General features: G+C 35.0%; 1 protein-coding gene across 1 annotated transcript; it reads left to right on the forward strand.

Moving 5' to 3' along the window:
• The first annotated feature begins 1,231 nt into the window (after positions 1-1,231).
• On the forward strand, positions 1,232-14,282 carry METAP2 (methionyl aminopeptidase 2). Its single transcript, XM_070755882.1, has 11 exons — positions 1,232-1,487; positions 2,619-2,723; positions 5,125-5,190; positions 6,399-6,501; positions 7,590-7,751; positions 8,185-8,366; positions 8,449-8,543; positions 8,695-8,791; positions 9,689-9,792; positions 11,118-11,233; positions 12,977-14,282. The coding sequence occupies exons 1-11, from the start codon at positions 1,325-1,327 to the stop codon at positions 13,227-13,229; spliced, it is 1,446 nt and encodes a 481-aa protein (XP_070611983.1). The 5' UTR covers positions 1,232-1,324; the 3' UTR covers positions 13,230-14,282.
• The last annotated feature ends 1,474 nt before the right edge of the window (positions 14,283-15,756 follow it).

The raw sequence follows: 15,756 nt of genomic DNA on the forward strand, positions 1-15,756 counted from the left end.
TACATCACACAGTCCTAGATGCTTGGGAAGTGTTCAACTTGATGAGAAACAACAAGAAAAACTTAGCTGATATCAGGATCTTAAAATCAAACTACGACTCTGGCATAAACCAGTTCAGGTGGTCCCAGTAGAAATCAGGTCCCAGTAGAAATTGGATGCTGTGCCAAAAGACCTCTGAGGCATTTGAAAACAATAAACTTTGACAAAATTGCAATCTGTCTGTTGCAAAAGGCCACCATATTTGGATCTGCGCGCATCATACGAAAATACGTCACAGTTCTAGATGCTTGGGAAGTGTTCGACTTGTGATATTGTGATATGAAATCCAGCATATAAATCTTGTTTATTGTGTAGGTTTTTTTCTTATTGTTGTAATTATTATTATTATTATTAACAACAACACACCAGACATCCTGTTTGTGGACAAAAAGAAAGTACAGTATGGATCATCGACATCGCAATCCCAGCAGACAGCAGAATTGAGGAAAAACAGCTAGAGAAATTAGTGAAATATGAAGATCTAAAAATCGAGCTGCAACCACTATTAAGCCAGTGAAAGTGGTCCCAGTGGTCCTTGGCACGCTGGGCGCAGTGCCAAAGGATCTCAGTGGACATTTGAAAACCATTGGAATTGACAAAATCTCCATCTGTCAATTGCAAAAAGCCGCTTTAGTGGGATCGTCACACATAATTTGCTACTACATCATGCAGTCCTAGGTGCTTAGGAAGCGCCTGACTGGTGATGAAATATGAAATCCAGCATATTGATATCCTTTTCTGTGTTGTATTGACAATAACAACAACAATGGACGTGCATAAATGCACCAATGTCTCTGTCCCATCCTGTTTCTCTTACTATCATGTACTATCATGTATCTCTGTATCATGTATAAAAACATTACATGTTTCTATGTTTCTTTCCTCTTTATTTGTTTTTTGTTTCTATCTCTGTGTAAGATGTTTGTCCGTTTTAAGGCAATGCACAATATAAGATTAGCGTAAAGAAGTATGAAGCAGATTCTAAAGATTATGTACTGTCTTTTAAAATTGTATATATTTTCAATGAAACTTTTTTTCAACAACCCCCCCTCCCCCTTGTTATATCTTTGCATACTACCAATTCGTACTCGACAAAATAAATAAATAACACAACTTTCCGTGCCTAATAACAACCGCCTGGCCGCCAACTTCCCCGCTTTCCCAGCGTGCCTCGCTTTCGCACCATAGAGCGGCAGGGGCACGAGCGGCAGCCCTTTCGGAGGTCCCGCCCCTTCTGTGCCTCCGGGTTCAGTGGCAGTCTTGGGAACGTCGGCGAGCGCTCAACATGGCGGGCGTGGAGCAAGAGGCCGTCCCGGTGGAGGAGAAACACCTGAACGGGGAGCTGCTTTTGGAGCCCGAGGACAGAGAAAGCGCCGTCGGGGCCGCCGTCGAGGAAAACGCCAAGAAAAAACGCAAGAAGAAAAAGAAAAGCAAAGGAGGCGTAGCGGGTACGAGAGGACCTGGGCCGGGCAAGGCAAGCTAGGCAAGGGGAGGCCCGGCCGCCACGGGGAAGGGGAAAGGATTGGGGTGGCAGGAGAAGGAACTTTTCCCGAAAGCAAGGCGGAGTCGTCCCCTGAATATGTTTGCCCGTATTAAGTTTGCATTCGAGTGGAGCAACAGTGGTATGGTTGGCCAAGGACCATCCTCTCTTGGGGTTCCCCGTGGAAAGGCGTTTGGATGATACCGGACGATCTCCCTGGTTCGTTATTCCCCGCGGTGTCGTACCCACTGCTGCTGGAGGATTTAAAAAAAAAAATGTTTTCTAAAAGTGGTGGGCAACATAAATCAATTTGGTAATTAATAGAATCGAAACATAGAAGATTGACGGCAGAAAAAGACTTCATGGTCCATCTAGTCTGTCCTTAAACTATTTCCTGTATTTTATCTTATGATGGATATATGTTTATCCCAGGCATGTTTAAAGTCAGTTACTGTGGATTTAACAACCATGTCTGCTGGAAGTTTGTTCGAAGCATCTGCTACTCTTTCAGTAAAGTAATATTTCCTCATTAATGTTGGGAATGCTACGATATATGAAAGTTAAATTTACTAGCCCGGCATTAAGGAGGATTTCTTGCATAAGCAATTTTGTTTCGACAAATGGCACCTTTCTGCTTGTGAACTGCATTGAGGGAGAGAGATTTTGTTAAACAATGTTAAGCCCAGTCTTTACAGAGATGAGGAGAAATTATATTTAACAGAATCCACAATTGATACATTATTTAATAACGATGTTTTTCAAGAGGTGGCTGATCTTTTAGAGGGATGTCTAAATAAGTTGAGCAGTAGGGATGAAAAAAGTTAACTATTGCAAAATGGCATGAAACTCTGTTATTGTTATTGTTTAGAAAAATAAGAGGTAGGAATATAACCTGATTGTGAAGATAGAAAGTATAAGTGGGTTTAAATCATTCCAGTAGAAGAGTTTAACTTAACAGTGAAGAATAGATTTGAATGTATAGCTATGCTTTCTAAAATGTGTAGGTTTTTTTAATTTATTGTGAAGAATTATAGATCCGAGGAAAAGACATAAGATTATTGACTTCTGGAAGTTTGACATTTGTTTATTTGGAAAATAGGACAACAAGAGGCTGAAAAAGAGTTAGAGGCAGCACTTGATGAGGCAGTGAACCAACTAGATAAACAAACACTGGAAGAAAAGGAAAAAGATGATGATGATGAAGGTAAATATTCATGTGATTTTGTGCTAGAAGTATTTCTAAAATAAGGATTTACTAGAATGGAGAACTGAATTTCATGTTGAAACTGTTTTATATTTCATTATAGTAAACATGGTTTGGTTTCGCATAGTCTTTAGCCATAGTCTTTAACTATTTATTGAATAAATAATGTCGCCAAAGATCTTTCTATTGCAGTAGGTTAGAAATGCCAAAAATAAATAGGTTGATATGTCATGCTAACTCTTGATTTATAAACCTTGTAGATTGATAGAAGAGTATCAAAAGGAAATAAGACATGCTATATGCATATGGGAACTGTGCTATCTTTGATCAAAAGGCTATGATATATATATATATATATATATATATATATATATATATATATATATATATTCGTAAATTTTCAGAACAATCTACATATATATATATATATGTGTGTGTGTGTGTGTGTGTGTGTGTGTGTGTTTTCGTAAATTTTCACGGGTATATGTATGTAGATTGTTCTGAGTTCGGGTTTTGCCCTGTGTAATATTTTGCATGTTTATGCGACGTTTCGGTGGAATCACATCCACCATCATCAGGCTGAAGTTTCCAAGCTTCGTGCTGTTGTAAAATGGAAATTTCCATTTTACAACAGCACGAAGCTTGGAAACTTCAAATTGAAAAATAACATCAAAAGTTAACTTTTTACTTTTACTTAATAGTACAAACTAGCCATTTCTGTAACAACAAACCTGTGCAATCGGTAAAACGCAAAATCAAAATGTCATTTTTTCCGACTTCAAACACAAAGTCCAGAAGCGGCTTCCAAGTAGAAACAAAAGTAGTTGTACTTTTGTCTTTAAAGCTGTCAGTTTACCTATCTCAGCTAACTCCATTAGCTTCTGCAGCTGTTCATCCATTGTGGGAATCAAAATGTCCTTCCATTTTTGCGCATAATCTTGCTGCCAAAAACATATATACTGTGGCATCAAAGTTCCAGATTCCCCCCCCCCCAAAGTCTTTTCCCATTAAAACCAAAATAAAAGTTTCTGGTGTGATATATCTTTATTTTCACTTTGAGATTCGTCTGTATTAAGATATGAATACTACTCCAATATTTATTTGTTTTGTCACATGTCCACCATAAGTGATAAACTTTTACATTTCCAACATTCATTTGAAATACCTTTATATATTTCTGAGAATTTTGTGTTAATTACCAATGATGCATCATTTTATAAAATTTTTCTTTTAAGTTACAATTTAATGTAAAAAATTTAAATTCATATTCTCCCATTGTTCAACATGACATATCCAAAATTCCTTTCCCTCTGAATCATGCAGTGTATTCTATATTCATTCTCAACATTCAGTAATAATTTATAAATTTTAGCAATAATATGTTCATGACTACCACACAGTAGGATTTCCAACTTATTTTTCACAAAATCCAACCCATAACTTTTTGTCTGCTTTAAATCTTTCTTTCAATTGTAAATATGTAAACTAAAGGCAGACGTGCCATCCTGATTCTAACTCCTCCTTAGACCTAAGGATAGGATCACCAGAATTAAAATATATTATTTGGCCATGTCCACCAGTCATTTGATGATGCACAATTAAACTCTATGTTAACTAGTTTAAAGTACAATTTAAAAGTTGACCTGAAAGAGTGAATGACATGTAAGTTTAAACAGTTTCACAGATTCAAATACAGAATAAAAGCAATGGTTCATTGCTAAATTTGGTGGTTTGTGCATGTTTCATTATTCAACTAGCTGCCGAGAATCATTTAAGGGTAGTATAGAAATGCAATGAATAAGTAAATAAACTAGGTAACATAATCAATGCGACTAATTGGGATTTGCTGCCTGTTTATACAGTATATGCAGTATCTTGCTTGCATTGCCAATTTTGTCTGGAATGTGGTTTTCTCCTTGGTAGTTCCTTGATTAGAACATTGTTTTCTGCTTGATTGTTTTTCTGGTGTTGATCCCTTTTTATTGCAGTGTTGGCTGCTGGAGACGATGTGTTCTCTGTCTAATCTTAGACTAAGCCAAATCTAAAAATGCTAGGGAATTTCCGGAAGCTTGGCAATTAGCCAAATCTGCCATGGGTAGACACATGAGGGTAAATCACATTTGCATACCTTTCAAAGAAATGTTTTAAAAAATCTAGGAAGGCAACAAAATGTTTTAAATGGACATAATTAATCATAGTTTACAAATCATTTTTCTGGTGGGGAAAAAATAGGAAGTAGAAATTCAGGGTACCTTTTTTCCAGTTTCTTCAAAAATAGCTGGGAAATAATAAACTATGATTGTGATCACCAAATTAATCCTCTGAAAGAAAATAACTGAATGTCTAAATGTTATTTACTTAGGACATTTTCTGTATTTAATATTTTATCTGATTTGTGTAGAGGGTGAAGGAGACGGTGACAGTGCAGCAGGAAAGAAAAAGAAGAAAAAGAAGAAAAAGAAAGGACGTAGGTGTTGGTTAAACATTGAGCATAATTTTGTTTATCTTATTTCCATGAAATGTTTGTGAAATACTACTTTATTCTGAATAAAAGCAATGGTTCATTGCCTAGTTGGCTGCCATAAAGCATTGGCAAACTCTTGAGCAACATTCTTAAGTATTGGATTTGACCTTGTTGATCAATGAAAGAATACTGATCTTCTATTTTGATTAAAATATAGTACCAACACAATTTAATATCTTGATTTGGTCTTCTATGGATGCTTGCACAAATTTGAATTCTAAGATTAAACATATTATCATATTATTGTTTCTTTAAGATTTTCCTGGTAGCAGTAAAAGACTGTCAATATCTGTGAGACAATGCATCTGATAAGAGTCTTTAAATATTTATAAAGTATGTACAGACAGAAAATGACTACAGGTAGTCTTCATCTAGTGACCATGAAAAAGGGGATTTATAATTGTTTCTCATAGTTGTAGCTGTTGCAATGTCCTGTGATCACTTGACTACAGTTCAGGTGCTTGGCCACCAGTTCACAATGGTTGCAGTATCCCACCATCACATGATTTCCATTTGTAACCTTCACTTTGGCAAGCAAGTCAATGGGAAGCCAGCAGGAAGTTACAAAGGCTGATCATGTGACTATTCAGTGTTTAAGCTATGTGGGATTTGCGTAAGAGCAGCAACTAGAACTGCTGCAACTACTGTTACAAATCAGCGTGTTCATGTGATGTCACACTTTGACTTAACTCAGTGATGTCCCAAAGGTGCTTTTTCAAAAGGCAACTGGACTTTTCATTGTTTTGCTTAAAGACATTTTGCTTCTCATCCTAAAAACGTCTTCAGTTCTGACTAAATGGTGGAGAATAGGATTTATATTCCTTGCAGAAATCTTTCTATTCTCCACCATTTAGTTAGAACTGTAGAAGTGAAATGTGTTCAAACAAGATAAAGTCCAGTTACATTTCAAAAAGGCATGTTTGGGACAACTATGACCTGGATAACTGAGGATCTCTGTAGACATTCACTTCTCTAAATTACTGTTGTCAAGTGAGTTCTACCTGTATAGCATTATACAGCGTGCAAGTATTTTGTGGAAGAGGATTTTTGACTAAAACTCAGACAATAAGCAAGGATTATTTTAAAAAGAAATATCTGTTGGTAATGCTTTTTTAATTCTAAGATGGACTCAAAGTCTCTTTCTCCAACAGCAAAGCTGCAGACAGATCCACCATCTATTCCAATATATGACTTGTTTCCCAGTGGGATATTTCCAAAAGGCGAGGAATGCGAGTATCCAGCAACACAAGATGGGTATGTGGCTTGATGTGTCTTTTTCAATTTAGGGTTCATAGCATTGATAATGTACGTGATAGGATATTACTTTCAAAGACTCATCTACACTTTAAATATTTTATTTTGCACTTTATAATATAAAGTGGGCAAGGAATAGGTTTAGCATGCATTTATGTGATTTATAGAATATCAGCAAGTTTCTAATAATGGCAGCAGCAGGAATATATGTATGTGTATGCATGTATCTATTTATCACAATTGGCCTTGGAAACAATACATAACTAAAGAAAATCCATCCACAGGTCCTTAAGTTTTGCACTACTCCAATGATTGGGGAAATAACTAGATCTTTTAATAGTGTCCTGAGCATCCTGAGAAAATGGACTATAGCCATTGCAGGGTAAAGCTGATAATTAAGGATAATGTTTACTGGTTGTGAGCCGCCCCGAGTCTTTGGAGAGGCATACAAATCTAATAAATTATTATTATTATTATTATTATTATTATTATTATTATTATTATTATTATTATTACCCAAATCCCCTTTTTAAAATCTCAGCAGATAATGTGGCAGAGATGTGTACGTTCTCAAAGTCAAAAATTGGTAGACCATGCATTCTTCATAGAATATTTCAAATTCTTCATTTATACAAGTAAAATTTCCAAGATAAGATTCCAATATTTTTTCTTCTCTAAATAAGCATGGTTTACAAACTTTGCAAAGCATAGTTTGTTCAATTATACATAGGTTGTTTTATGAGTTTAAGAACTGTAAACACATGGCTTGGCCTATATGAATGTAGTCTAGTTATGTAATGAATAAATCATGATTCAGTATGTTCTATGAACCCAGTCAAAATGTTAATGCAGTATTTTCAAGAACTCTAATTACTTGACAGCTTAAAGAATGGGCATTTTTTGTAGAATCGTATGGCAAAAAAGTATCAATGTCAGTATTGAGTTGGATGAAAAGTTACATATTTTATCAGTGCACTCCACTACCAGCTTTTGTGCCCTCCCACCCCCAAATTGAAATTCATCTAATACTCAGTTTGGATTTCACATTATGGTGTCAAATATCTGACCTTTTTCTTTCAATATTAAAGGAGAACGGCTGCTTGGAGGACTACAAGTGATGAAAAGAGAGCACTAGATCAAGCAAGTGAAGAGATCTGGAATGATTTCAGAGAAGCTGCTGAAGCACATAGACAAGTGAGGAAATATGTTATGAGCTGGATCAAGCCTGGAATGACCATGATTGAAATTTGGTAATAATAAAATATATTAACATTTTTTAAAATAACGAAAAGCTAACATTTTAATGTAAAAGTAGATGACATAGTATTTGACATTTTTGTGGGTTTAACTTTTAATTATTTTCACTGTACAAGCTTTGCAGAAGTTTGGCACAACAATTCTATAAAGCAATAAAAACTGTTCTTCATTTGTTTTCAATAATTAAATCTAGAGATATAAGATCAGTATTCTAGTATTATGCAAAACTGTTTAAAATACTGAAATATCTCTAGGTTTGCATACCAAATCAAAGTTTACATCGAATTTATATTTGTGAAACAAAATGTTAAGTCTTAGGCAGTACTCTGTAATGTCAGTGGTATAGCTAGAGCATTACTAGCATAAAGCATTACTAACAATTGGAAACAAACTCTTTTATGTAATATAGATGTTTACTTTTCCTAGTGAAAAACTAGAAGATTGTTCACGGAAGTTGATACGAGAAAATGGCTTAAATGCTGGACTTGCATTTCCCACGGGCTGTTCTCTGAATAATTGTGCAGCCCACTATACCCCCAATGCTGGAGATCCAACTGTTTTGCAGTATGATGATATATGCAAGATAGATTTTGGAACACATATTAATGGTGAGTTCCTCTTGCTTAAAACTCAAATATATATATTTTAGTTGAAAGCAAGTTATTTTATCTCCTTTCTATCTAATTTCAGGTCGTATCATTGACTGTGCTTTTACTGTCACATTCAATCCAAAATATGACAAGCTCTTACAAGCTGTAAAAGATGCAACTAATACTGGAATAAAGGTATATTCAGAAATAGTACAATTCTGTCCTTATCTACCTATACTATAAAACAACTTAGTATGCGGAGAGGGGCGGCATACAAATTAAATAAATAAATTAATAATAATAATAATAATCTTCTTCTTCTTCATTTTCTCTTGTATATAAATAGTGTGCTGGAATAGATGTTCGCCTCTGTGATGTTGGTGAGGCTATCCAGGAAGTCATGGAATCTTACGAAGTTGAAATTGATGGCAAAACCTATCAAGGTGATTTATTTTCCAACTAATATACAGTATCTGGTTATCCTGATGAAAACTTGCTTATATATACACACCCTGTTTTCCCCAAAATAAGACAGGGTCTTATTTTCTTTTGACTCCCGAAATATGGCCTTGACCTTATCTGGGGGTGGGGGTTTCCTTATAATTTTTTTTTGGGGGGGGATAGGCAGCGTGTAGGGGACTGGATGTCCCTCGCCGCTGCCTCTCCTCCTTTTTCTTGGTGCCAGCCAAGCGGCTGGCCTGCTGCCACCGCCTTGTGCAGCAGCGCTCTACAAGTCCTGTTGTGTCGTTGCATGCATGAACTGCAGGACTGCCGTGAGCTTCATGCCAGCAGAGCTGGTGTCTTGCCACTTGCAGTTGTGCCAGTATGTTGAATCTCGCGGTAGTGTTGCCATTAGTGCATGCAACAGCACAACAAACTTTGCGGAGTCCTGCTCCATGAGGCAGTGACTGGCAGATGGGATGTGTTGGGCCACAAGAGACACGTTCTACCTGTAGCTCCACTGCATTCCACATCATTGTGTGCAGGAAAAACCATTGTAATAAAAAAAAATCTCGCAAGTTTGAGAAGTTTGATTGAAGTTGCCAGTTTTTTTTTATTACAATGGTTTTCCCTGAACACAATGATGAGGAATGCTGGAAAGGTAAGATGCGTGTCTGGTGGCTTATGACGTATTTCAGAAGGTGTAATTTGTAGTTATTAAATACTGTATATGTAAATGTATGCAAATCAGCTAAAATTAACTTAAGATTCAACTTGCATTTGTAAATCTAAAAACTTATGAAAATGCATTTAATATATTAAATCTCACATTTCCTGTGATGTTTTACACTGCCCTCTTGCATACATAAATTTATCTTAGAATTTTAAATTTTATGTAGTGAAACCTATTCGGAATCTGAATGGACACTCTATTGGGCCATACAGGATACACGCAGGCAAAACTGTTCCCATTGTGAAAGGAGGAGAAGCAACAAGAATGGAAGTAAGTATAGATACAGTTTGATCCTACTCATGCTTGCTTGGAGGTCCCATTCATTTCAATGTTTTAACTGCCACTAAATATTTTGATCAGCAGGAGCATTTTGGAATTTTGTAAAAATGTCACAGATGCGATTACAAAACATTGCTATTGGAATATAAACTGGACGTAAAGTGGTGTAATTAGTAATAACACCCATAGTGCAGAAAAACAAATTAAGGAAACCAAATATGGATGAACTGGGTGGAAAAAAAATTCTGGTCAGTGGGATGTCAAAAGAATTAATTATGTTCTTGTACCACTGATCTTTTGTTATCTGTACAATAATGGCTCTTTAAAAATAATTCCAAATTAACTGTTTATACAATTAAATGTTGTTGCTCATCAAAATTAACAGTTTAAATTGTTGTGAGGTGGATTAAAATCTAATAAATGTACAACACTATTTTAGTACTGTGCACTGATACTTGCCATTTTGCTGATGGATAGTCTTCACTGGTAGCTCCATGTAAATATTAAATAAAAAGGGTGCCTATGGTCTTAACAAGAAGGGACCTTTCACCTCTAAATGGATTGTTCCATTAGGAACTTTGTTAGAAGAAAAATATGCATTCCCTTTGAGAACTGCTAATTTTCAGGAAGTAAATAAGTTCACTCTAAATTTAAAATGCATTTTGAACATGTACTATTCTGCAGATAATATGTACAATTTTCAGAAATTCTATTATACTGTAGTTAAATAATAGCTTTTTGAAGAAAAAATAATGGTCCTGGTACAGACATAATGCTAAAGAGCCGAGGTGGCGCAGCAGATAGAGTGCAGAACTGCAGGCCACTAAAACTGAGTAGATCTGCAGGTCAGCGGTTCAAATCTCATCACCGTCTCAAGGTTGACTCAGCCTTCCATCCTTCCAAAGTGGGTAAAAGGAGGACCCGGATTGTGGCGGCAATGTGCTGGCTCTGTTAAAAAGTGCTATTGCTAACATGTTGTAAGCCGCCCTGAGTCTAAAGAGAAGGGCGGCATAAAAAAATTGAATAAATAAATTAGAATTGCTTAGAAATTAAAATCTTATAGCTGTGTATTTAAAACAAATAAGATTTAGATACAATGCTAAACAAACATGAACAAGACTTACTGGTTAATTCAGCTCCACTTCCTGACACAAGGAATAAAATGATTACATTTCTTGTTAATTAAAAAGAATGGTGTATATTATATGCAAACAGGATTATGGCCAGATTAATTTTGGAGAGGATACCCCAATTCAGAAGCATAATTTTTAGAGTATTATATACATTTATTACATTAATATATATATTTTTAATAGGAAGGAGAAGTATATGCTATAGAAACCTTTGGCAGCACAGGAAAGGGGGTTGTTCACGATGATATGGAATGTTCTCATTACATGAAGAACTTTGATGTCGGACATGTGCCAATAAGGTTAGTGCTGATTTTACTGCATTATATGAAAATGTAACTTTAAGTGTGTTTATGTGTAAGAAAGATTCAAGACTTGAAAAAGGTGGTAAGAACATAGTGCTTATATGAAACATAGTTTTAGTTTTCTTGTTAAGCATCCAAAAATATAAGTTGAGCAGATGGGAACATCTTTACTAATAAACAACAGAATAAGGTACTTTCAAATGAGTAATAAAAAATAGGAAAAACTATCACCAAAAAGTGTTTTACTGGCATTGGCATATTAAAAGCATATACCTCTGCCAAATTAAAAGTTCATGGGATAAGCAAAAAAAAGAAGAAGAAGGTATAAGCAGCCCTAGATGATGAATTTGAAGGTCATATTTCAAAGTTACACCTAGCTTCTTTGGCATGGTTTGGACCTTGCGAGATCTGAAAATGGTGAGTTCATCTGGCACATTACCATTTTGGGGCTTGGATCTATTGATGGATAAAGCAAGAGGAAAAATTAGATTTGGATAAATTAGAAATCGGTATACCAGTGTAATATTTGCACTTCAATTAAATTAGTGTCCTAATTTTGTGTCTTCAAGTTATTTTAATATCATGAATAGCTCCAGTAGTTTTATCTGGTAGCATTTTTATTGTGCTGATAGACTTTGGGTAGTTAATATTCATCTCATAAAGGAATCATGTCAACATATCATCACAGTAATAATAAAATATTACTAAAAAGTAAAAGAGCCAGGGTGGCATAGTGTTTAGAGTACAGCACTGCAGGCTATTTCAGCTAACTGCTAGCTATAGTTCAGCAGTTCAAATTTCACCGCTGACTCAAGGTTGACTCAGTCTTCCATCCTTCCGAGGTGGGTAAAATGAGGACCCAGATTGTTGAGGGCAATATGCTGATTCTGTAAACCGCTTAGAGAGGGCTGTAAAAGCATTATGAAGCGGTATATAAGTCTAAATGCTATTGCTAAATAGAACAATGGCAACAACACATATGAAGTAGTCGGGACTAGTCATGTTGCGGGCAATATGGATTTCAGCAGTTGCATATTAAGAATGGGATGGTTATTGAAAAGGCATCCCGAATCCTAAAAAATGTGTTCCATCAATAAAGAAATGTGTCTTATCATTAAAATTCACAATGATTAATTTTTTTTCCTGAATGGAAATAAAGCCAGTAAACCAAATAAAGCTGCACTTCTCTTCCTAAATTTGCTCATTACCATATTCTTTTATGACAATTCTATAAAATGCTTTCTCCAGCTAACCTTGTTGTAGTTTTGTGCATTAACTCTTACTAACTTTCACTTTGCATTCTATCCAGTTGTCCACACACAGAGAATTTGCCCAGTCACTCTAAAAGCAATCCACATCTATGTAATCTCATCTTAATTTTTTGCAGGAGTCCTTATATAATTTTTTTTAACTGCAAACTATGCTTCCCATTTTGTAGTTCCATATGATTCTGTAAAACAATTATTTTAATTATTCCAAGCATATTTTATGTCTTATTTCATTACATCTATTTCCATTCTATGGGGATATTTAATTATTTTTCATTCACTCTTGCTCTCATTTCTTTCAACATCCCACCCACCCCCAATGAATTGCTCTCTAACCCTGCTATAGTGATAGGCTGCCTAGAGTAATGGATGGGAATCAGATGTTGAATGTCTGACCTGATTCTATATAATTATTTCAATTTTCAATCATAGCCGCTTTAAACCTATACATTTATTATTCTTTTTCTTTTAGGCTTCCAAGAGCAAAACACTTGCTGAATGTTGTCAATGAGAATTTTGGTACTCTTGCCTTTTGCCGTAGATGGTTAGATCGTCTGGGAGAAAGTAAATACCTAATGGCACTGAAGAACCTATGTGACTTGGGTATAGTGGACCCATACCCTCCTTTATGTGATATTAAAGGCTCATACACAGCACAGTTTGAGCACACCATATTATTGCGTCCAATGTGCAAAGAAGTTGTCAGCAGAGGAGATGACTATTGAAATGTCAGCCATTACCTCACTTATGTACTCTGTTGGAACATGTTATGCCAGAATAAATTTGCAGTCTGTTTTAACAGTCAACTCAATGTGATAACTTTCCATGTTCAGAAGAAAAGAATTTAATCAAAGGCAAGTTATCTAATGTAACTAAGGAAAAAACACAGCTACTGGGGCTTCTAGAATATTTCAGATTACTTCTATATTTTTCTTTTGTGAGAAATATGCTACGAAGTGTTATTTTTAGTTTGGAATGAGTTATACACATTGCTTGAAATATTTCTGAAAATATGCTTTTCAGGTATTTATATTACCATATTCTTACTTGAATGTTTTGAATGATCACAAAGGATTTCTGCACCTAAGCTATCTTTGCTGTTGCCTTTTAAACTGCCTGGAATGCATTTTGTAAAATTAATAAATCAATAAATCACAAATTCAATTAGTTTTTAAAAGTGTCACAGTCCAAGGCAGTAACACACTGGGAAGTCTCCCATTAATCCACCTTCTGTTAAAAAAAGTGTCCAGTGTAAGCACAGCAAGCAAATACAAAGCATGGTTTAGTTTTCAGTTGCATTGTATACCTGTTTATTTTGCTTCCTTGTTTTATTTTGAATTAAATTACTGGCTTTTCTTTCTGATATGCTTTATAAGAGTGGGCTAAGACTGGCCAATTTTCTTGCATTGAAATGCTGCACTTTTTTAACCTTACAAGGGCTTTAAGAGAAGTAAATGGTGTATCATGATGGGCTGGCATAGAATTTGAGGGAATTTTGCAGCTGCTTAACCTGGTTGCAAAAATAATTAAGCAGCACTGAAGGTAAATATGGTAACATATGATAAATCCAAGGCTGTACTGTAGACTTAGAATTTTTTTAAAACCCCATGTAAATACAGTACTTCTATAGTATTTTTAGAAAATTGTAGCGGTGTGCAAGATAGAGATTTGCAACGGTGTATCCATGAAGCCACCTGGAATCAAACTCAAATGCCATTTTATTTCTTTTGGCTCTTATTGTTTATTAAAAAGTACAGTGTTGTTAAAACCCCCTCAAATTCCAAGTGTGGGATCTACTTACTTGGTGAATTCTGGAGGCTACGACTGAAATAGACTAGTACATTTATTCTCTGAGATTCCTATATGATAAACACTAGTGTTCATATAAGCCTGTTTTTATAACAGGCTATTTCTCCTAACTACAGTGTGAGCTTCTATATTTTTAATTTATTAGAATTTTTTACTTATAAAAACTTGATACAAGGAGTTCATCTCCTATGCAGCATAGCTGAAGCTAATCAAAATTACACAGAATCATTCTGTTCTTAACATACAAAAAGTTTGAAGCATAGTGTTGTTTATTCAAACCAGGAGTATTAAATCAACTATAATTTGCATATATGATTAATGGAACATTTAATAGATCCAAAGGTTAAAATTGTTAACTATTTTGGTGGAGCTACTGTATAGTAATTGCAGAGCTCATTAAGGTATTGTAAAAAATAAGGTTTCTTACTTGCGGTACTATTTAACTTGGGCAGTTTGAAGCTGATAAAATATATTATAGTTTTGCCAACCTATAATCTTGACTATTGCAATTAAAAATACATGATGCTGAATTCTTAAGAAGCCAAAAGGGATATTTCAGTTTTAATAACTTTCCATGTTTTTGTAGACACTAAAAGAATATTTTAAATATTGAGCTCTTATTATTTATGTTAGAAAAAGTATACATGTAAAAGACTGCAAGCAAGTTATAATCAGCAGGTTGCTGGGATATGGCTTTATTGTAGTGTAAATAGTTTCACAAACCTTGCAGAAAACTGATGAGAAATCAAGTATAATTCCTAGGGAAAAGGTGAAACAAGAGGAAAAGAAAAAAAAAGAGAAGAGGATGCCAGTATAAGAGAAATGTAGGAGTTTAGAATGGTCTGTTTAAAAGATTTGCATTCTCGAAGTTCCGTTTTGGCCTTCTGTATCCAGACGGAGTTTTAATATTTATATGTACTATTATTAGAAAAACAATTGAACTGGAAACAGCTGAACAATCAGCACTATGTTTAAGACTTTTTGAAAAACAAAGTATAAACAATAACATGCTGTTTTGACTAGGGTTTTATGTAATAAAGCTGAAGTCTTTCCTTCACACCATAGCAATTTTTGTTTGCAACAGAAACCAAGCGGGAGATTAAAATATCTATTGTCGCTAATGGTATTACTTAAGCTTAAAAGACAAGAGGATAGGTGAAACACTTTCCTGACAAGCACATTTGGGAATTTATGATAACCTAAATGTTAAACCACAGGCCAAAAAGTACTACCTGAGCTGAAAGACACTGGAGCTTCTTTTAAGAGATTAAATCTCTGTCACAGAATACAAATTCAACATGGAAGTGAAATCTGATGCATTGTAATTATATTTTAAGTTCATTGTATTCTATTATTTTCCTCAGTCCTTTTAATTTCTTACTGAATCCTTTTTTATATCTTCTATTTCAGTTTTGTTCCTCTTTCACATTGTTTTATTACAGA

This window comes from Erythrolamprus reginae, chromosome 6 (assembly GCF_031021105.1).
Source record: "Erythrolamprus reginae isolate rEryReg1 chromosome 6, rEryReg1.hap1, whole genome shotgun sequence".
In the NCBI taxonomy this organism is placed as follows: domain Eukaryota; kingdom Metazoa; phylum Chordata; class Lepidosauria; order Squamata; family Dipsadidae; genus Erythrolamprus; species Erythrolamprus reginae.